The sequence below is a fragment of the Schistocerca cancellata genome, chromosome 8 (assembly GCF_023864275.1).
Source record: "Schistocerca cancellata isolate TAMUIC-IGC-003103 chromosome 8, iqSchCanc2.1, whole genome shotgun sequence".
NCBI classification, from domain to species: Eukaryota; Metazoa; Arthropoda; class Insecta; order Orthoptera; family Acrididae; genus Schistocerca; species Schistocerca cancellata.
In genome coordinates, this window is record NC_064633.1 from 218,417,861 (window position 1) to 218,442,209 (window position 24,349).

At 39.7% G+C, this 24,349-nt stretch overlaps 1 protein-coding gene across 1 annotated transcript in view; it reads right to left on the reverse strand.

The window, feature by feature from the left end:
• Positions 1-24,349, reverse strand: part of LOC126094493 (leucine--tRNA ligase, cytoplasmic) — a 176,650-nt gene that overhangs the window by 48,970 nt on the left and 103,331 nt on the right. Inside the window, exons 7-9 of the mRNA XM_049908902.1 lie at positions 21,480-21,698; positions 20,623-20,763; positions 20,412-20,536 (exon numbers count right to left, since the gene is read on the reverse strand). Of these exons, the coding sequence (XP_049764859.1) occupies positions 20,412-20,536; positions 20,623-20,763; positions 21,480-21,698 (485 nt within the window). The remainder of the gene's footprint in view (positions 1-20,411; positions 20,537-20,622; positions 20,764-21,479; positions 21,699-24,349) is intronic.

Genomic DNA, 24,349 nt, shown 5'->3' on the forward strand with positions numbered 1-24,349 from the left:
TTATGGTGAGTAGCAATCTATCTTTTCCCACATTTTTGTAAAACTGTATTTAGTTTGATAACAGTATTTCAGGCCACTTTCACTGCTTTCCAGTCCAATCTATTGAATACAGGGTGATTCATGAAGATATGCAAATATTTTAATATGTTATTCTACAACTAAAACTACAGAAAGGAGTTCATATAAACATAGGTCTGCAAATGTTTAGTTATGGAGTTAAGGCTAATAAAAGATTTTGCCTGCAATTTGGCATCTTCACTAATATGAAGCCATTGCAAAACTGTAAAGGTTAAAGTAAAGCACAATTTCTGTTTATTTTGCTGTTATTGGTCTGGTGAATCTAATGAAACATGTCCCAGACGTGTATCTGCAGTAGTTTTCCAGAACATCCAGAGAATCAAAGATTATTACGTAAGTAAATTTGTTTACTTTCAATTAAAAATGTAGAAACGTTTATGTCATTGTTTCCAACCAATAGTGAGTTGCTTCAGTCGTTTCCTAACCTTGAAATGAGTTAGTTTTCTGTGTTGTTCAGTGAAAGAAAATAACTTCCTTAACACTGAGCTTAGTTTTTTCTGGTTTAATATGAATTCGTGTGTGCTATGGTATTAACAACAGATTATCTGACACACTCTTACAGTTTCAGTTGACGTTATTACCATCATGTCTCCAAAAATACATTCTCTACAACTTCTGTTGAAAACTGTGCAACTGTCTGGAATTTAAAAAACAAACTGGGCCAAGTAGTTAATAAATTAAAAATTTTATGAAATCCCTTCTTTGCTTCTCTGGGTGTTCTGGAAAACTACTGAAGATACATGTCTGCCACGTTTTATTAGATTCACCAGACCAATAACAACAAAATAAATGAAAATCGTGCTCTACTTTAACCTCATATAGTTTTGGGATGGTTTCATATTAGCAAATTTGCTAAATTTCAGGCAAAATCTTTTATTAGCCGTAACTCCGTAATCAAACATTTGCAGACCTATGTTAATGTGAATTTTTTCTTTAGTTTTATTTGTAGAATAACATATTAAAGAAATTGCGTATCTTCATGTATCACCCTGTATACTATGATGCTTTAAATTTAATCATTATCATTGGTTGTAAGAATTCATTGATAGTTTAGTAATATTTCATTTCTGATGTGTTGGTTGTGTAGCTTAGTTTAATTACAACTGATTTTGAGGCCTATTTTCACACTCGCTCTGTCAAGCTGCTTTAGTTTATTAGTATCACAAAGTGCCCGAGCAAAACTAAGGCAGTTCAGTTATTTTCTCATAGAATAAGTTCCTTCTGTTTTTAACCATGTTAAGGGCTTGGAAACTACTTCTAAGACTGCTGAGAATAATTTTAGTAATATGGAATCTCCTTGCCAGCCACCTCTCCATTCTGAGTTTCCAATTATCCGGATTAAGTATGCTAACATAGGTTAAATCAATAGCTTGTTTTTTCCTAGGAGTATTAGTACAGATTTTGGTTTAGCTGAGTCAAAAACTTTTTCAGAATCAATAAATTCCAGACAAAGCAGTAATTCACACACAGTACACTCAATTCTATAATTTCATTTTTTTCAATGAGTAAGTTTGCAATGATTTCCTGTAGGCAAATCAAGTCTTTTTCATAAGTATTAAGAGTAGTATTTAACCTTTTGTTTTCAATACGAGCATTAGCATTCTGTCAAGTAGAGAAATTGAAGATTTCATGTGCTAATCTGCATTTTTAAAATATGCAGGTGCAGGTGCACCTCTAGGCCTAAAACTTTCACAATCCAGAAACTGATTAATCTCTACGCAACTGTATTTTACTTTTCTTTTTACTTAGCAACTGTATGCTCGACATGGTATACAACTTCAGTGTTAACAGCAATGTATCAACAGGTTCCCACTCTTTACAACAAACATGGTTCAGCGCCTTTCATACTGAATTTTTCATAGGTACTGTTTTTATTATCACATATGACCATGTTGCCAATACCTGTACAGGGCACATTATGAAATAAGACATTGATGGTATATTTGAATGTTCATGAATGTCCCGCTAGAGCATGACACAGTTTACATCAGTCACTCAGCTTCTGACAGTACATAGGCTGCAACCATTCAATGTTCGCTCTGCAACAGATCTTACCTGAAAGTGTTAATTATGTAAGTAGCAAGTTGAGTCACAAATAACATACCAGGAACCCGTAAATACACTTGCGTATTCTGAAAGTCCTTAAATGAAAATAACCAATTGCACTTGACACTGGATGACGGTTAATCACACACATGTGGCCAGAACTAAAGTCCTGATTTTTCATTATTTTATGAATAAGTTTACAACATTTTTGCAAACTGTTCTTGTCAGTAAACCTGTTTATCCCCAAGAGTTACACTTCAGTTTATTAATGTAACTTGAAGTTTCGTAATGATTCAATCAGAAATATTTTGATGATAGTTCTTGTTTACATAAACACGTTGAGCAAACAACACCTTCCATTCGTTAACAGATACAGTACACTTCTATAAAAATATTTTTGTGTGACTTTTCACAATATTCAAACAACATTGCAGTACAACATTAGTTGAAATGTTACCACTTTCTGCATAATGTGATTTACTTTGCTGTACAGCACTATTCAGTTGCTTATGGAGGTCCCAAAACACTCTGACTGACTTGTGTTCATGCTGGTGGCAGTGACTAGCCCCAGCAACAATGCCTCAAATCAAATGACAAGTGCCTGTGAGCAACAGTAATGTTCAAATATTGTGTAAGGTGCAATGAATGAGCTTGAAGTGTTTAGTTCTAATGGTAGAAGGAAACAGAGGCCACAGAACATTATCTGACCGTTTTGTCAAGGCACAAAAAATTGCTTTGGGCAGCTACCTCAGTTAGAAAAGGAATAATCTCCAATAGGTGTAAGTGTAACTAAGGTGCAGCAGGTTATCAATAGGAAATCAACTGTTTCAAAGAAAATGTGATGTGAAATTTCTTCAAACAAAGATAATATCTTAGTAATTGGAAGAGAATATAAATGTTATAGGAAAGTCTTGTAAAATGTAAGTACTTTTGGACTGAAGAAGATCACTCACTGAAAAGTGAAAAGCATTGAGCTGTTGATAGGCTGGGCTAATCATGTGTCCAGCCACCACCATGTAGGGGCATAGGTAGTTAGTTTGTGTGTGTGTGTGTGTGTATGTGTGTGTGTGTGTGTGTGTGTGTGTGTGTGTGCGCGCGCGAAAATTTTTTACTCTAGTTTAGTTCATCAAAAGATAACTTGAGGGACTAGCAAAGTTTCTTTTTTTTGTGTGTACCTATAAATAATTCAACACTTTTGTTTTTTGGTGAGTGGTCTCCAGCCACAGATTTAAAAATTTTGTGCCCCTGGCACACCATATTATATACACCCCCCCCCCCAAAAAAACATGTTTTAAATAATAACTATTACCTGATCACCTCACAATTGCCATTTTGGGTGGGACTGCCGTGAGCTGTTTCCATACTCAGCTACTCGTTGTTCTGAAGGACGCGTCAGCGGCCTAGTCGCATTCAATCAAAATACGATATGGTTCCTAAACTCTACTTTGTGTACGGCAGTGGATAAAACCAACTTAAAACAGCATTGTTGTAACACATTCTTCTGTCAAAAGTCAACAGAAGCAAACACAAGGAAAATAATTTTTCTTTTATGTCCTAAAAATTCAGCAGAGTGTGTAGGAGACAATGGATTTTTGTTATACATTAACTTTTAATATGTTCTTTTACACGAAACCAATGAAAATAAAAATAAGTTGTGTTAAGATCTAAAAATTGAAGCAAACGTGTCATACATTAGAAATTAATATGTATTTTTACAAAGATGTGTTCAAAATTAAAATTAAACTGTTATTTATGATCTAATACCTTGAATGTGTGGCAGATAAAAAATAAAAAATACATTAAATAAAAACCACATTCGGTATTAATATGTGAATCTATAGGAAAGCTTACGAAATGAAAATGAAAAAGAGATTTTGGTGCACGAATTAATAACTAAATACAGATGAATAAACACAGAACTGGATTTGCTATTACATAATTTTGCAAACTAGTGTAGAAAAATCAAATTTGTTTTATAATCTAATAGTTAACATGTAAAGCATTAGAGTTTGTGTAGCTAGATGCTGCATAATAAGTGTACACAATACCTTTAATCCATGTACGGGCTCAACAGTTTTGTACTGCAGCTACTGCTCTCACCATAGCTGTTTCTAACGGTATTAGCTAAGCTTTTGCGTATTTATTGACAGCACTGAACTACGTTATTTACTAACACTTTTTCATCTCAGTGTACTCTCCAATAACGTATATTTCTACGATAACTATACATTTCAGCAGACGCCAAGAATATGTACCAGTGATATACTACAGTATCAGTATGACTTGATTGTACAGCGCCGAGCGTCCTGGGTCATTCGAGTATTGTATAGTATTGTCAGGTGCCTTGGGTCACATCTGCATGTATATGAGGTTTAGTTCCACGTTCTGCCATCGGCAATTGTAAAATAAACAGGTAATACATAGTTTGTAAATCCAATGCCCTAAGTTATAATAAAAACCACATTATAATCTTAGATTTTTAAAACTAATATGAATAAATAAACAAACTCACCAGTCAGCAAAGTTTGCGTCTGGTTTTGACAGCATAAAACTTGTTGATCGTATCTTCATAGTTCAGACGGTTATCAGTTAGAATGTTCAGCAATACTGCTGAACTGTTCTTACGGTTAGTCAAAACTGTGAAGGAGTCCAATGGTGTCCTATAGCTTCCCTTCCTCCTCACTAATTCGCGTACAAGTTGTCGAGTACTGGGAGAAATGTTTTGACCCTATATGTTTCGCTTCCAGTCAGAAAAACTACTTCAGAATTCGTTTCTTTGTCATCATGAAGTTTGCATTTTCGTGATTTTTTATAGGTGCATTCATAGTCTATATCAGTCAAAATCTCCATGGATTTATTTTCGTAATAGTTGAACATGCCACGAATAGATGCAATAAATCCTACAAGTGATTCATATAATTCATGCACTATTTAAATTTCAATATTTACACCTTGCAATTTCATTTTTACACTATAAAATCTCTGGAGTATGTCCTTCCAAGCTGTCAATATGAATATTGTTTCTAGTCTGCCGAGTTTATTCAATAAAGCTGAAGCCTCATTTTGTACAAGTGGTTTTTCAAACATATTATTGGCACTATGCGTGAGGGCATTGATAATGCCTTCCCAGTTTTCATATAGACTTACATTTCCTCTCTTGCTGACCAACGTGTTTTTAATGAACTTTTTACCGTTTTGCTTCCGGTTGTCATGAGAGAAACAAGTTTATTCTGGCGCTGTGAAGAAGCAGAGAAAGATTTTTAAAGTTTTGCACTACATTTAAAAATGAACATGCTTCCCGACAACAGCTTGCAGCACTAGTGCTGGCCAAATTCAAAGAATGTGCTGCACAAGGCCCATAATGAGCTTTCGGATTTCATTCTTTAATGCTTGCCTGCAAACCAGTGTAGGTTCCTGACATATTCCTTGCGTTGTCATATGACTGGCCTCTACAGTCAGTAATATCAATGGAATTTATAGACACAACTTTTAGTATGGCTCAGCTAAGTTTTTGGACTTGTGTCCTGGGTTTGGTAAAAACAGAAGGAAATGTTCAACGGGTTCACCAATCTCATTCACATATCTTCATATGAAAGATAATTGATCAACTATGTGAAATGACCACAGTAGAATCTACTATTATAGAGAAATATTTGGCCTGTTTTATTTCACTTATGATAATTCTTTTTATTCATTCAGAAAGAAGCTCTATTATTTTATCACAAATTGTTGAAGAAAGATAACTTGTATGTCCCTGCCCTGGATTTCCATATCGTTCAATGTGCTCTGTGAGAAAAGGATCAAACTCGGCTATAAGCTCAAGAGACATCATAAACTGGCCATTATGTAATGAATGGAATCTTTCAACGTGTCCACATAGGGGAAGTCACGATTTGTTAGCTTCTTCACTACTGCAAACACCCTTTTCAACACACTGCGTCAGTACATTTGTTCTGTCTCAACATATGATTTCAAATGTTTATCTGTTGTTCCAAGCGACTTTTTTCTTGTTAAGAGTGATAACTCGGAATTTTTGTGTTCAAGTGAATTCTCACAATGAGATAAAATATTAGAAATATTTTTCCAATCAGCAATACCATTAGTCTTACCTACGAACAATTTACATGGTGCACAAAAAACAGGACTGGTGCTACAGGAGTATAATAGAAAATCACATAAAGTTGATTCACCATTTAAAAGTTTACGGTAAAATACATTTTTGTTCAAATAACTGGTTTTATAACCTATTGATCTTATTGAATCAGAAAAATCACTGTTACAATTTTGATTACTGCCACGTTTAAGAGAATGTCAATTATTGATTCACTGACACACCATTCTGCAGGATCATCACTAACAAGGTTATTTCTTTTTGTGATGTCTGAATCAACACTTACTTTTTTGTGAAACTCAAAATCAGGAAAAATTTGCTTCATTTTTAACTTTTGTTTCATCTGTATTTACTGCTTTTCCAACAGCTGCAGTGCCAGAAATATCATCCATACTACTGGACCATTTTTTGCAAAAAATTTATCTACTCTGCCAAGCGTTTTTAGAACATTGGCTTCTTGTTCTCACCTTTCCTTTGATAATTTCCGAAATGCCACCCCACTTAATTTTGCATGTTTGCTTTTTTCACTGTTATTTATGTTAAGGCACTTACAAAATTATCATCCAACAGTCAAAACAAAAGAAAAAAAATGTAAAAGAAAAGAAAGACTATCCAAAATGAGATTTTCACTCTGCAGCAGAGTGTGCACTGATATGAAACTTCCTGGCAGACTAAAACTGTGTGCTAGACCGAGACTCAAACTCGGGATGGTAGAGCACTTGCCCGCGAAAGTCAAAGGTCCCGAGTTCGAGTCTCGGTCCGGCACACAGTTTTAATCTGCCAGGAAGTCTGAAGACTGTATCCTGTTCCAATCATACTACACTGCACCTGACCACAAAGTTTTTTACTTTAAACATGGCACACGAGCACAAATATTTTTACTTTAAACATGGCACACGAGCACAAATATTTTTCCTTTAAACACAGAGCGATGAACTGACCAACTCTGATTACTCAATGTAACTGTGCTATGAAAGAACGACAATTCAGAATAATTTAATTTCATTGTCACCTGTTTCTCTGTTGTCAGTGAACAGTAGAAGCACACCTGCCAGCTGGAATTTGTCTCCTTTTTGGCTTCTGTTTCCTGTGTCGCCGGACTTTTAGCTGGGACGAAAATATGTTCTGAATATTCTTGGCACTGTCTTTCTAATTTAAAAAGCAAACAATTTTTGCAGTTTCTGGCAGTGAGGTGTGCTGACCCGACTCTTATCCCATTTATTCATATAACATTTTAGCAGAGCAGAGAAGACAGACTACAAAGTTTAACTAGTCTTGCTGGCAGTTGATGTGGTGTGTTGTCATTTGTGTGAACACTGCTGTTATGTCTACACGCAAATGCACCTTTTGTTCCAACATAAAACAAAAATAACCTTTCATCGAAGAAAAAAAATCTTAGTTAAGAAGTTTAATATAAAATTTGCAATGCCATGTACTATTTGATTGCACAGAGTGGGAACTTTGATATCACGCAGACTGCAGCACAATAAATGAGAAAAACGAAAGTTGGTTTCTTCTTCTTTTTTTTGCCAATAAAATTAAGTAAGTAAGTAAATAAATAAATAAAATTTTTAAGCTGTTGTGAAGTGTATTTCACACATTATTAGATATTCAGCTTATGTTCTTTTTGTATAAACATGTGTTTAAAAATGTAAAACACTTCCATTACCAACATGTTTTGTTAAACGGGTGTCATTAAATCAAAGCTCAGATATTGAAGATCACAGAGCTTTCACATTAATTACAGTAATGGAGGGTTGACTTGATACTTCCCCGTAATTTCTACAATAAATTTAAGTAGAGTTGGGTTTTACATACTGAGGCCCACACATGTTATAGTATTTAAGAAACTGCTGATCAGTTTATCACAGCTTTTCAGGGGTCCCAGTCTTCACAGGAAAAATACAGTAGGGTTAAGTAGAAGCCAACAACATTCTCGGAATAATAACATTTCAAACATTGTATTGTAGATTGCCGTCCTGACAGCTATTTTGAACAGTCATGAAGATGATACCAGACAGAAATCCAATGTTAAATTTCCATTCAGTCACCAAGTAAACTATGTATATTTCCAAGCTTGTATTGTCAAATTTCGTTTTAAGGCTTATCTAAACTACTTATTTAAACTAGCAAGTTGTTTAACAATATTAAAAATTTTTGTCATTTGTAAGCACAGTTATTTTTCTTGATCAAAGACTCTAAAATACCGTGGAAGAATCCCACTTAATTCATTCTTTTTCATGCCTCTACATTCACTACAATGAAGCCATCATCACAACAATTACATCACATATCTACACATCAGAACTAAACACTTCAAGCTCATATGTGAGAGCAAACTGTCATTGCAACTTACACAATATTTGAACATTAATGTTGCACACAGGCACTTGGGATTTGATTTGAGGTATTGTTACTGAAGCTGGTCATTGTCACCAGCATGTACACAAGGCAGTCAGTGTGTTTTGGGACCTATTTTTACCCAGTCACTCTGAACACCACTGCGTATCTCTCACTCACTATTACAGAATGGTGCTCCTGTCCAAAACCCTTGCACAAAAAACCTCCATAAGCAGCTGGATAGTGCTGTACCGCAAAGTAAATCACATTATGCAGAAATGTGGTAACATTTCAACTAATGTTGTACTGCAATGTTGTTTGAATATTGTGAAAAACCAGACGAAAATATTTTTATAGAAGTGTACTGTATCTGTTAACGAATAGAAAGTGTTGTTTGGTCACAGTGTTTATGTAAACAAGAACTATCATCAAAATCTATATTCTCTTTCAGATTAAAGGAGACCACCAGTGGTGGATTTACATACAGGCTCACTAGGCATGGGCTTAGGGGCAGCACCTTGAGGGGGGTGGCATTTTTTGCTCTGTACTGATTTTTGTGACTGAATCATTAAGAAACTTCAAGTTACAATAATAAACTGAACTGTAGCTCTTGTGTATGAACAGGTTTACTGACTTGAACAGTATTAAAAAGAGTAAATATAACTGAAAATTATGAAACTGAAATATTTGAAGATAAAAGTAAGTTGAAGTACACTTATTGCATCCAAATATTAAAAGGTTAAAAAATCAAAATCAATTAACTTCTGATTTGTCTACATAAATTGTAGTGTAAAAAGCACATTTTCAAAAAAATCATTTGAGTCCTAATATGGAAACGCTGATTATGGATGGATACCACACCTCAACATCTAGTTATTGCAAGTCATGCATGGAGACAGAAGCAGCTGTCGCTTACATCAAGGAAAGATACAACTATGTAAACATTGATACCATCAGATTCTGCAGTGTTCAGCATTTTGAAGCTTGTGCCGCAAAAGTTAATAATAAAAGTCACAATAGACAAGCTCCACTGGGTAACTGAGTTAATCATGAAACAGTTTGGCGCATTATCAAACTTCTTAACTTCCAAGCAAAATGAGGTAATACTGAGAGGAAAAAAATTACGAATATAGGAACTTTTTTTACAAACTATTTATCTTAGAGCTATGCTCGAGTCATGTGTGTAAACGTAATCCAACTCTCTCACACACTCTGAAAAAAGAGTTATAGGAAATAGCAGTACTTGAACCATGGACCTTGCCACTGGTGAGAAGGCTTGTGTGCCTCAGCAATACCAATAGGCTTACCATAGGTGCAACCGCAATGGACAGGTATCTGTTGAGAGGTCTGACAAATGTGTGGTTCCTGAAGAGGGGCAGCAGCCTTTCCAGTAGTTGCAGGGGCAACAGTCTAGATGATTGACTGATCTGGCCTTGCAACATTAACCAAAATGGCCTTGTTGTGCTGGTACTGTGAACAGCTGAAAGCAAGGGAAAACTACATCCGTAATTTTGCCCCGAGAGCACGCAGCTCTACGGTATGCTTAAATGATGATGGCTTCCTCTTGGGTATAATATTCTGGAGGTAAAATAGTCCCACATTTGGATCTCTGGGTAGAGACTACCCAGGAGGATGTCGTTATCAGAAGAAAACTGGTGTTCAACGGATCGGAGCCTGGAACATCAGATCCCTTAATCGGACAGGTATGTTAGGAAATTTAAAAAGGGAAATGGATGGGTTAAAGTTAGATCTAGTGGAAATTAGTGAAGTTCAGCAGCAAGAGGAACAGGACTTCAGGTAAGGTGAATACAGGGTTATAAATCCAAAATCAAATAGGGGTAATGCAGAAGTAGGTTTAATAATGAATAAAAAAATAGGAACATGGATAAGCTACTAGTAAACACATTATTGTTGTGACAGTGCCACGAGATTTAAAAGTGCCGCTACGTCAGTACGCAAACACGGCGATAGAGGCGCTCCGCAGCTCGGCTGAGCACGGGAGCGCCACCTGGCTATGAACGGCGCCGGCCGCATGTCACGGCACGGCAGTTGAGTGACAGATACGGAGTTGGTAGCATGAAACCCACTATTGTTTCTACGTTTGTATATCCACGCAATTGATTAGTGAATTAAAGGTTATAACACTTTTTGGCGACGAGGTCGGATATTTTTTTCCAGCGTTGGAGTATTGTGCGTTCGTGTCTGGGCAGACATGGAACAGCTTATGCAAGCGCTCATTGAACAACGAACACAGCTGACGGCTGCTATTCAGGTGTTGTCGACGTCGCTTACTCATCGCCTGTCGTCCTCTTCTCCGCCTCCGTTCCCTCCTTATGACGAGGCCGCTGAAGACTGGGAGGATTATGAGAAGCGTTTGCGGCAACACTTCTTGGCTTTCGCCATTGTCGACGCTCCGATGTGTAAGTCATTATTTCTATCTTGGATTTCCCCACGGATCTATCAGCTGCTATCTCAGTTAGCACCTCTGCGGGAACCTGCCTCTCTGTCCTTCCAAGAAATGTGTGACTTATTGTCTAACTATTACCGAAAAAACACCCACGTCGTTGCCGCCCGCGTGGCGTTCTACCGGTGTCGTAAACAGCCCCATCAATCTTACCAAGCTTGGGCGGCGGAACTACACGCTCTGAGTAGGAAATGTCAGTTTGTCACGGACACTCATCATGAGTCTTATGCTGATTCAATGGTTAGGGATGCTATTCTACGGCTTGCTCCTGATAAAGAAGTTCGGCAATGTGCCCTCCAACTGCCAAACCCGTCGTTGTCGGAAGTTCTAAGCATCGCTCAATCCTTTGAAGTGTCTCACGCTGCTGGCGCGCAAATAGACGCGTGGTGTGATGTAGGCGCTGTACAGTCGACTTTCGACACGGATAATTTGCCTGTTTCCCAGGAGAACGATGATGTGGCGGCGGTTCACTCGCGTAAACAACATCGCGTTGGGCCGCAACGCTCGCAGCGAAAACAGCACCCACAGAAACAGGTTCGTTCCGCCCTTCCTTCTTGTCCACGTTGTTTCGTACAGCATGACAGGGACGTGTGTCCAAAACGTTGGGCCACGTGTAATTCATGTAGGAAAAAAGGCCACATTGCTTCTGTGTGTCAGTCCCCTCACGTTCCTGTCGACGAGGACGAGGCATCGGACATGGATGTTAACTGTGTGCTTTCTCAAACAAATAAGTTGTTTGTTACTGTTCATGTTCTGGATAAAGACATTCGCATGCAAGTGGACACTGGCTCTGCAGTAACTCTCATTAATTCTCGCACGTATTTGGAGTTGGGCTCCCCTCCCTTGTCTCCAGTTACGCGAAATCTGAGAACTTATAATAAACAGAAAATTCCTATTGTTGGCCAGTTTGATGCTTCCACTGCTTACAAGTCTGTTGTTCGGCCCCTCACGTTTTATGTGGTGGATCATGCGGGCACTGAAAATCTGTTCGGTTATGATGCTTTCCAGTTGTTTGGGTTCTCCATTGATGATGATGTGCACCTCATATCTGAGGATATTCCGTATCAACAGCTGGATGGATTGTGTTCTGAATTCTCGTCCGTGTTCTCTGCTGGTCTGGGTCGTGCCAAGGATTTTGAAGCCCACATTACTCTTAAACCTACAGCTCGCCCTAAGTTTTTCCGGGCACGCCCTATTCTGATGGCGTTGCGTGCACCTGTCAAGGCTGAGATAGACAGGTTAACAGCTTCAGGGATTCTCCTTTCTGTTACCTCCAGCGAATGGGCATCGGCAATCGTGGTGATTTCTAAACCCAACGGGAGTCTGCGATTGTGTAGCGATTTTAAAGCCACTGTCAACGCTCAGAGCCTCATTGACACTTATCCTCTTCCTCGTCCTGAGGAGTTATTTACCAAGCTCGCTGGGGGCCAGTTCTTTTCCAAACTTGACTTATCGGAGGCGTACCATCAGTTGCCGTTGGATGCGTCTTCCAAGGAATTTCTCGTCATCAACACTCCTTGTGGGTTGTACCAGTACCAGCGGTTACCATTTGGTGTCGCTAGCGCGCCGGCCATTTTTCAGCGGTTTTTGGAACAGCTCACGGCTTCCGTTCCTGGCTGCATCAACTACCTGGATGACATCGTTGTCACGGGGGCCTCCACTGAGGAGCACCTTCGCAATTTGCGTTCATTATTTCGGGTTCTGCATTCGGCTGGGTTGAAGTGCAACCTGGACAAGTCACAGTTCTTCCAACCCTCCATTGTGTATCTTGGTTTCCACTTGTCCCGTGAAGGTATACGTCCTCTACGTCAGCACGTTGCGGCCATCACCGCTCTCCCCCGGCCGTCTACGGTCAAAGAACTTCAGGCGTTTCTAGGCAAGATTGCTTATTATCACAAATTCATTCAATCCGCGGCGGCGGTGGCTCATCCTCTGCATCAGCTGTTACGCAAAAACGGTCCGACTAGTGTGAGCAGGCTTTTGTTCGCCTGAAGGCTCATTTGCAGTCGGCGCCTTGTCTTGCCACCTTCTGTCCGGGTCAGCACTTGGTTCTGGCGACTGACGCGTCACAGTATGGCCTAGGGGCTGTTGTCGCCCATCGGTATGAGAATGGGTCGGAACGACCCATCGCCTATGCTTCAAAGACCCTCAACGATGCCCAACGGCGTTACTCTCAAATCGAAAAGGAGGCGCTCGCTATCATTTATGCTCTAAAAAAGTTCAGCGTTTTTTTGTATGGTTCTAAGTTTCACCTCATCACCGACCACAAGCCGCTGGTCTCTCTGTTCAGCCCTTCGGCGTCGCTTCCGGATAAGGCGGCTCACCGCCTGCAACGTTGGGCCTTATACTTGTCTCGTTTTCACTATGAGATTCACTATCGCCCCACGGCCCAGCACGCTAACGCTGACGCGTTGTCGCGTTTGCCGATGGGCCCCAACCCAGTTTTCGATCGAGATGAACTACTCTGTTTCCACATTGATGAGGAAGAACGTCGTGCGGTTGAGGGTTTTCCGCTTACAGGTTCGCAGGTCGCGTCGGCTACTGCGCGGGACCCGGTCCTGCGTCAGGTGATCGGTTTTGTTCAACGGGGTTGGCCGGACAGGACCAAGGGCCGGGCATCGGATCCCCTTCGCAACTACCATGCCTTGTGCCTTCGTCTGTCTGTTCGTGAGGGTGTTGTTCTTCTGGCCACGGATGGCGCATCTCCACGGGTCGTGGTGCCAGCTTCTCTTCGCAAAGATGTTCTCAAACTATTGCATGAAGGCCATTGGGGGATTTCTCGGACTAAGTCCCTGGCCCGCCGGCATGTTTATTGGCCCGGTATCGATTCGGACATCTCCCACATGGTCGCTGCGTGTGGTCAGTGTGCTCAACAACTGGCTGCACCCCGTACAATGCCCTCTCCGTGGCCTGAATCCGGCGCAGCCATGGGAACGGGTGCACGCTGACTTTGTCGGCCCCTTCCTCGGCACTTATTGGCTACTGTTGATTGACGCCTTCTCGAAGTTTCCATTTGTGGTTCGATGTCCATCACCCACCACTGCGGCGATGAAGCTGGCTTTGTCCAAAATCTTTGCGCTAGAAGGTCTTCCCTCCACGATTGTCACGGACAACGGCCCTCAGTTCTCTTCGCAGGCCTTCCGTGATTTTTGTACTTGACAAGGGATTCATCATGTTACAGCACCGCCTTTCCATCCCCAATCGAATGGGGAGGTCGAGCGCCTTGTCCGCACTTTCAAAAGCCAGATGAAAAAATTCCTTACTGATTTTTCTACCGATGACGCTCTGTTGCAATTTCTGAGTTCTTATCGCTTCACGCCTCTGGGTGATCGCAGCCCTGCTGAACTCTTGCATGGCCGCCAACCGCGCACTCTACTGCACCTGCTTCACCCTGTCAGGCCTAGTACTGTGTCCCCTAGTGCGGGAAAATACTCGGTGGGCGCCGACGTGTGGGCACGAGGGTATGGATCTCGCCCTAAATGGATTCCAGGGGTGGTCAAGGCTCTTCGTGGCCGCCGGCTTTGTGAAATACGTACGGACGACGGCATGGTTGTTCGTCATTACGACCAGATGTGCCCACGAGTGGTGGCCACGCCGGTGACACCGCCCCTTCTTTCGCCTCCACCAGCCCGAGAAGCCAGTCCTGTCGCTGCTGCCGGTCTCCCGTGCGTGTCGCTGCAGCCAACGTCGCTGCCGCTTCCGGTTACGCCGGAACCGGCCCCAGTCGCGACGCCGCCTTCTCTGGGACTCATCTCGCTGGAACACACCCCCAGGTCCACGACACCTATGGATGCTGCTCCGGAGTTTTCACCCATCATCTCGTCCAGGAGGCACGTTCCACGCACAAGCTTCCATCCTGGACATTTTCGACCATATTCTCGTGTTTCTCCGCGGGATCTTCTCGGGGTCTTCCAAGAGACCATGGATGTCTCCGCACAGTCCGTGTCTCCCAGGAAGTGAGTGTCTTTTTTTTTCAAGGGGGGAAAAGTGTTGTGACAGTGCCACGAGATTTAAAAGTGCCGCTACGTCAGTACGCAAACACGGCGATAGAGGCGCTCCGCAGCTCGGCTGAGCGCGGGAGCGCCACCTGGCTATGAACGGCGCCAGCCGCATGTCACGGCACGGCAGTTGAGTGACAGATACGGAGTTGGTAGCATGAAACCCACTATTGTTTCTACGTTTGTATATCCATGCAATTGATTAGTGAATTAAAGGTTATAGCAATTATTCTAGCCAAGACACGAAGCCCACGCTTACCACAGTAGTACAAGTTTATATGCCAGCTAGCTCCACAGATGAGGAGAAGAAAGAGGAAATGTATGAGGAGATAAATGAAATTATTCAGATAGTCATGGTGGATGAAAATTTAACAGTCGTGAGGGATGGGAATTCGATAATAGGAAAATGAAGAGACGGAAAAGTAGTACATGAATATGGACTGGGGGACAGGCATGAATGAGGGAACCGACTGGTGCAATTCTGCACAGAGTATAATTTAATTGTAGCTAACACTAGGTTTAAGGATCATGAAAGAAGCTTGTATATGTGGAAGAGACCTGGAGATGCCAAACGGTTTCAGATTGATTATATAATGGTAAGACAGAGATTCTGGAACCAGGTTTTAAGTTTCAAGACTTTACAGCGGCAGGTGTGGGCTCTGACCACAATTTACTGGTTATGACCCACAAATTAAAAGTGAATAAGCTACAAAAAGGCAGGACTTTAGAGAGATGGAACCTGGATAAACTGAAAGAACCAGAGGCTGCAGAGGGTTTCAGAGGGAGCATTAGGGAATGATTGACAAGAACAGGGGAAGGAATAAAGTAAAAGAAGAATGGGTAGCTTCAAGGGATGAATATAAAGGCAGCAGAGGATCAAGTAAGTAAACGGATGATGGTTTTTAGAAATCCTTTGGTAACTGAAGACATTGAATTTAATCAATGAAAGGAGAAAAAATATAAAAATGCAATATATGATGCAGGCAAAAGGGAATACAAATATCTGAAAGTGAGATCGACAGGAAATGTAAAACCGCTAACCAGCAATGGCTAGAGGACAAATGTAAGGATGTAGAAGCATATATCATCAGAGGTAAGATAGTTGCTTCCAACAGGAAAATTAAAGAGGCCTTTGGAAGAAAAAAGAGAACCACCTGTATGAACATCATGAGCTTAAGTGCAAAACCAGTTTTAAGCAAAGAAGGGAAAGCAGAAAGGTGGAAGGAGTATACAGAGGGTCTATACAAGGCAGATGTACTTGAGGGCAGTATTACCAAAATGTAAGAGGATATAGAAGGATATGAGAATGGAGTCACGATACTGTGTGAAGAATTTGACAAAGCACTGAAAGACTTAAGTCGAAACAAGGCCCTGGGAGTAGACAACATTCCTTTAGACCTACTGATTGCCTTGGGAGTGCCAGTCATCACAAAAATCTTACATCAGGTGAGCAAGACATATGAGACAGGCGAAATACCCTCAACCTTCAAGAAGAATATAATAATTCCAATTGCAAAGAAACCAGGTGCTGACCTGACAGATACGAAAATTATCAAACTATCAGTTTAATAAGTCACGGTTGCAAAATACTAACACGAATCCTTTAGAAAAGAATGGAAAAACTGGTAGAAGCTGACCTCAGGGAAGATCAGTTTGGCTTCAGGAGCAATGTAGGAACACGTGAGGCAATACTGACCCTATGCCTTCTCCTACAAGATAAGGAAAGGCAAACCTACATTTACAGCATTTGTAGACTTGGAGAAAGATTTTGACAATTTTGACTGGAATACTCTCTTTCAAATTCTAAAGGTGGCAGGAGTAAATACAGGGAATGAAAGGCTATTTACAATTTGTAGAGAAAACAGATGGCAGTTATAAGTTGAGGGGCACCAAAAGAAAGCAGTGATTGAGAAGGGAGTGAGACAGGGTTGTAACTTATTCCTGATGTTCTTCAATCTGTATATAGAGCAAGCAGTAAGGGAAACAAAAGAAAAATCTGGAATGGGGATTTAAGTCCAGGAAAAAGAAATAAAAACTTTGAGTTTTGCTGATGACATTGTAATTCTGTCAGAGACAGCAAAGGACTTGGACAAGCAGTTGAATGGAATGGACAGTGTCTTGAAAAGAGGATATAAGATAAAGCACAATGAGGATAATGGAACATAGTTGAATTAAATCAGGTGATGCTGAGGGAATTACATTAGGAAATGAGAAACTTAAAGTAACAGGTGAATTTTGCTATTTGGGGAGCAAAATACCTGGTGATGGTTGAGGTGGTTGTTGTTGTTGTTTTTGTTGTTGTTGTTGTTGTCTTCAGTCCTGAGACTGGTTTGATGCAGCTCTCCATGCTAATCTATCCTGTGCAAGCTCCTTCATCTCCCAGTACCTACTGCAACCTACATCCTTCTGAATCTGCTTAGTGTATTCATCTCTTGGTCTCCCTCTACGATTTTTACCCTCCACGCTGCCCTCCAATGCTAAATTTGTGATCCCTTGATGCCTCAAAACATGTCCTACCAACCGATCCCTTCTTCTAGTCAAGTTGTGCCACAAACTTCTCTTCTCCCCAATCCTATTCAATACCTCCTCATTAGTTACATGATCTACCCACCTAATCTTCAACATTTTTCTGTAGCACCATATTTCGAAAGCTTCTATTCCCTTCTTGTCCAAACTATTTATTGTCCATGTTTCGCTTCCATACATGGCTACACTCCATACAAATACTTTCAGAAACAGCTTCCTGACACTTAAATCTATACTCGATGTTAACAAATTTCTCTTCTTCAGAAACGCTTTCCTTGCCATTGCCAGTCTACATTTTATGTCTTCTCTACTTCGACCATCATCAGTTATTTTGCTCCCCAAATAGCAAAACTCCTTTACTACTTTAAGTGTCTCATTTCCTAATCTAATTCCCTCAGCATCACCCAACTTAATTCGACTACATTCCATTATCCTCGTTTTGCTTTTGTTGATGTTCATCTTATATCCTCCTTTCAAGACACTGTCCATTTCGTTAAACTGCTCTTCCAAGTCCTCTGCTGTCTCTAACAGAATTACAATGTCATCGGCGAACCTCAAAGTTTTTATTTCTTTTCCCTGGATTTTAATACCTACTCCAAATTATTCTTTTGTTTCCTTTACTGCTTGCTCAATATACAGATTGAATAACATCGGGGATAGGTTGAGTTAGGGAGAATATAAAATGTAGACTGGCAATGGCAAGAAAAGTGTTTCTGAAGAAGAGAAATTTGTTAACATCGAGTATAGATTTAAGCATCACAAAGTCCTTTCTGATAGTATTTGTATGGAGTGTAACCATGTATGGAAGTGAAACATGGATAATAAATAGTTTAGACAAGGAGAGAATAGAAGCTTTTGAAATATGGTGCTACAGAAGAATGCTCAAGATTAGATGGACAGAACATGTAACTAATGAGGAGGTACTGAATAAAATTGGGGAGAAGAGAAATTTGTGGCAAAACTTGACTAGAAGAAGGGACTGGTTGGTAGGACACATTCTGAGGCATCAAGGGATCACCAATTTAGTACTGGAGGTAAGCAGGGCAGGTAAAAACCGTACACGGAGACCAAGAGATGACTACAGTAAGCATATTCAGAGGGATGTAAGCTGTAGTAGTTACTCAAAGATAAAGAGGCTTGCACAGGTCAGAGTAGCGCACAGAGCTGCATCAAATCAGTCTTTGGATTGAAGATCACATCATCATTTATTATTACTGACAACATTGGCATAAACGCATCAATATTGAGAAGTCCTAATGTAATTCCTAGCCTAGGCCAATTGCTGACATTTAATGACAGGGTGTATGACAAATAGAATGAAATGAAAAACTACAAGGCTAATGGATGCAAAAGGAATTGAGAAATTCAATAGGCATTTTAGACATTTGCAAAATACAAGACTGCACAGATACACACAAAACACTTGGTGTTAATGAAAAATATAATGTACCTCTAACACAATCATAGTCTATTTTGAAAATTGTTATCCTAAGAAGTTAGCCTGCAAGAAGTAGATCAAATGCTCATCAACTCTGGGTTAGAACGAAATCAAAATATCATGCAAAACTAAGAGAGTACTACTTGATATCAAGGAACACACATGATCACAAGATTAAATCACACTATAAACTTCATTCTAAAATTCTAAGCATAGCTATTAAAGCATTAAAATGTCTGTATTTTGACAGTAATAATAATTTCTTAGGTAAAGTACTAGCATTAGAACTACAAATATATAAACAGCAGCATCTAAGTGATTAACTGAGCTGTGTTTAGCAGCAACTCGATGATGAAATCATCTTTCAAGAGGGGGGGAAAATATTATTCATTATTTATCTACCACCAGCACAGCTTCCCAAGAACATGCAAGAAAACTATTTTACAGACAATAGCAAAATGAATCACAATACAGACACTAAGGGGACACGAACAAATGTTTTCTATAAATTCAGCAATGCTGTATCCTGCTACTAGGATGTGTGTACTTAAATCATCTGCCAACTCCATCAGTGAGAGCCAGCCATTAGATGCTGCCTATAGGAAGTGTGCACACGTCACATCTCTGCAGTGTCCTCTACCGGCAATTCACGCCTATACAATATGTATGCCAAGCAATGCTGACTCATGCTCACTATGTACACTTTACTTTGTACCACTTACATTAGTTGCTCCGTGCACTGCTGAACTTTCTGTATGATTCTTTAGTCTTGTGATGTGAGGAGTCGTTACAGGCTTATTACCATTACTGTTCAGAGTTTATGTATAAATCCATATTTGTGTTGGTTGGATCAGTTTTGTGTATTACTTGGTTACTACACGATTCGTGATGAGTTTGGAACAGTTTCTGCATGTGCAATCTTTAACTGTGGTTTCCATCAGGTTTAGTCATTACAGACATTGTTCTACTAATTTGTTCAATGAATCAGAACCTCTATGCTTTAAGGAAAGGTGACTATCTCAGTTTTAATTTCTCAAGATCACAATTATTCTGCTCACAAACACGGAGTTATCAGCTATGACAAGAGGAGTTCAACACTGTAAGTTGCATGTAATTATTTTATACATAAGTACTGTGGTAACAACAGACTTAATGATCTTTAAGTTAAGTTTCCCCCAAGTTAATACCATACTTCCGATTTTTCTTTACTCTGAGGAAACCAGTGAAGTAACTAGCTGCATCACTATACAGTAGTTATTACTTTAAAAGAAGCTGACATAGATTATGGCCAGTAATTCAAAGATTATAAAAAAAGTTAGTATTACAATGAGTTAAGAAGCTGACAAAGATTATGGCCAGTAATTCAAAGATTATAAAAAAAGTTAGTATTACAATGAGTTGGAAAGTCACCTGGAGATCACTTGTTTCTCTGGTTCGTAATATATGACAGCTTGTGAAGAGTCTACCATTTGCTTCTGTATCAGTTTCTTCACATCCTGAACTCTCTTTCCTTTAAAGTCACCAACCACCATAATCTGTTAAAATTTCCAGGATATGTTTAGTACAAAATTTATTTTGTAGCCATTTCCACTTTCCATCAAATACCCTGATAACTACATACCCCATCATAGAAGGCTTTGAGATATGCCAATTCCTTAGCTTGTTGAAGTTTTTCATGGTCATTCTGACTCTGCACTTTCAATTGCTCACACAAAGTCACTGCTGTAAGTTGGCCATATTCCGGTACTTCAATAACTGGAATCTGTGGTAAATTGAAATGAGGTATTAAAAAAATATATATGCTTTCAACTAAATCCATTTCAGCAACTTCTGTGAGCTGTGGCCACTGTGTGATATTACATTAATTAATGTGCACTGGGAGTGTTTTAAGAGACCTTATGTTTGTACTAGGGAGGAACTTTGTGAAACATACAGAAAAATATTTTATTTATTGATGCAAAGAAACATATGCTATCCCTAGCAATATCAGCAATCAGTCTCTACTTTCAACCACTATTTTCCTCTTAGCTAAAAGGACAGTTTGACTGGTGTTGGTAATTCTATTCTCACATGCCCCACCAAGTTCTAAACATACATATCCGTGAATAATTTTCCCCAATCAGATTTTAGTCATCCCAGAAAAACTTACTGTGGAGCAATACACAAAATAGGGAAAGGCAACCACTTGTCTATAGCAGATAGAAGTGCGGGGCACAGGAAAACGTAACAGTGAACAGCATTCACACTAGCTTTTAAGAGCTAGCTTTTTTTCTAGCACAAGTACACGCTATAGATGAGTGGTTGCCTTTCTCTTATTTTACATAGCATAAATGTGTTTATGACAAACTGACTTTCACAATTTCTTTAAAATACAATGTAATTTATAAGATATATTGAAGAATGTGTAATAATAATTTCCTAAATAAAATTATTTGAAGTGCACAAAATACCACTTCTTATACAAGAACATGAACTTACAGGGTCAAAGGGGAAAATCATATGATCTTCAATGCCATATTTTTCCCGAAATGGTTGTTTCCGTTTCAGATCCCCAAGAGCTGCATAATCATCTGGAGAGTCTGATGGAACACTTGTTACCACACCTGTGCCTTTGTCCTCTTTTATTGTCATCATAGGCAACACATAAATGGTCTTGTAAGCAGTCAAAGGCGCACTCAGTCCCACACCCATAAGATCCTGTAAGAAACATTAAAACCTAAATCATTTAGTACATAACAGAAACTACAATTTGCAGAAATTTAAGGCAAAAATGGAGAAAAGTAGCAGAAGATTCTTCAATTCAAAAATAAAATGGAAATAGCAAACTGTGGTTCAGCTTTATTTTACATATCTGTAATGTGACTCCTGACAGTATAAGTTTCCACAGTAAAGTTACATTACCATTTTTACAAATAACTCAGAGATTTTGAAATTTTACTGGATTAATTTCTGCAAGTAACAAATGTCTCATGAAATATTTATTTCACATAGATAACTTTAACGGCAAACACCAATACAAACAATTGCAACTGTAAACATTACAAACATTAGCACATGGAGAGTGGCTGCACTGAATATGACAGTCATCACATTATAATCTGACAATTACCATACAGCGGAGATGCTAAGTTGCAGATGGGCACAACAAAAAGAACGTCACAAATAAAGCTTTCGAACAGTAAGACCTTCATAAAACACACACACACACACACACACACACACACACACACACACACACACACACACACACACACAAGCAAGCAAGCAAATGCAAATGCAACTCACAACACGACTGCAGTCTCAGGCAACTGAAACCAGTTAGTAGTTACATTCCATCCTGGATTTTCCACTGTTTCACATAATAATCTGACAGTCATCACATCATCAAACCTTTTTTTATGAGAGATCATCACTGACTTACCATCTGCCAAAAAAGTAACAACTAATGACTAGAAGGGATGATGGTGGAAAAGAAAAAGAAGCAAGAACAGTTACAGTGACAAAGCAAGTACGCACAAAAGTATTATGCGACAGGATATGAGAGCAAAACAGTGACAGAAATCACAAAATCACACGATTTGTGCTTATATTGCACCTAAGGACATGGGGACACTGGTAGGAACAGCATGCCTTATTAAGCACGGGAGTCTTGTGCAAACAACAGCAGAGGAAGTTATAAAAGAACTGCAGTGGAAGGAAGTGTATTTCAATTGGAAAGGATCCATTTCTTATTTTCAATACAGGCTCTATTTTGACAAAGAAAAGTTGTTTTCTTGTTGTGAATGATTCACCATCAGTTCTGGATGTTCACTTGCATTTCTCCTAACCTGAGTTTCCTCCCATAATTAACTGGGTGTGAACATTATAGGTTCATAGCTCTGCATTAAACAGTCAATTTTCATACAATAAAGTGATGGTATGAAATAGTTTGTTCTTTTATGCTCTCTTTACCCAGACAATTGAATATTCTGTGATCTGAGGTTTTGTTTCTAAATTATCAAGTAAAATCGAACAATGCAGCGTAGGCTGTATTCTACCAATAGTAAGCATTGTCTAATATCAAATAATACATGTGATAGGTAGCAATTAAAAGTTAAATTTTATTGTGAAAAAGTTGATTAACAGTTGAGTGAGTGCCAAGTTCTTGTTTTAAGCAAAAATAATTAACTTTTCACGTTACAACAGCTAACCCATAGGTCTAATTTTTGCAGCTTGTAAATTACTTTAAAATGCATTATGTGATTGAATTCTGTTTTGAAGTGCTGCAATGTGTGATGAGTGTGGATGTCGCCATAGGGTAGTCAGACAGGGAGTGGTATGCACAGACTGGGGCGATTGAAGTGGGGAACTGAATGGGAAACTCAATGACGCTGGGGGGGGGGGGGGGGGGGGTTGTACTGAACAGGAGGCAAAGATTTGTGCCCTGATTACATGAAATATGAACTAGATAGGTTGAAAGTAGGGAAAGGTAATGGGAACTGGGTACATGCAAAAAGTAACGGGAAAAGGGCAACAAGCTCTGCGACTTCATCTACATTTGAGGTTACAGTATCTAACAGGTTTGACTTGTTACCTGATGTAGTGGGTGAAGAATCTTATCCTGCTGTAGGTCACAGTAGGGTGCAGCAGACTTCAAGCAAAGAAACTAGGTGTAAGTCAGTACCACCAGTAAGTAGCATTAAGAGTCTTGCTGCTAGGTAACAGCCATGGGAGAAGTGTATGCCAGGACAAATCAGGAACCTGGTACCTGGTCACAAGTGTTGTGAAGCTAAGTGAAAGCCTAGCCAGATGACACAGGATGAAAAGAAATTGTGTATAGATTTTGACAAAGACTGTCAGGATATCAGAGTAGGGGGAGCAGGGAGCAGCTTGGCTGGAGCAGGGAGCAGCTTGGCTAAAGACAGAAATTACAGCATTATGGGTGATTTGGATGAAATACGAGCAGTGACTACACACACACACACACACACACACACACACACACACACACACACAAGCGTGACTTTTGTGGTGGTCCGACGGCACCATGACCAGTGCTGGTTTAACACTGCAATGAGTTGTGTATACACACTGAGAATGGTGCTATTAACTGCAGTGCAGTGCCTGATGCTACAATTGTGATATGGAGATATACTAGACATGCTCGCACTTGAATAAAAGAGGGAAAGATAGGATAGCTGAGCTTCTTGCGGAAAATGTACGGGAAAAAGAGAGAAGGGCGGAGGCATCATCACCCCCATTGCTATGATTACTGATGTCGGAGGGGCCCATCTTTTTTCATTTAGAAAAATAATTCAGGCACCCAGTTAGAAAAGAAGTTAAATTAACAGAAGAGCCTCACAATATGC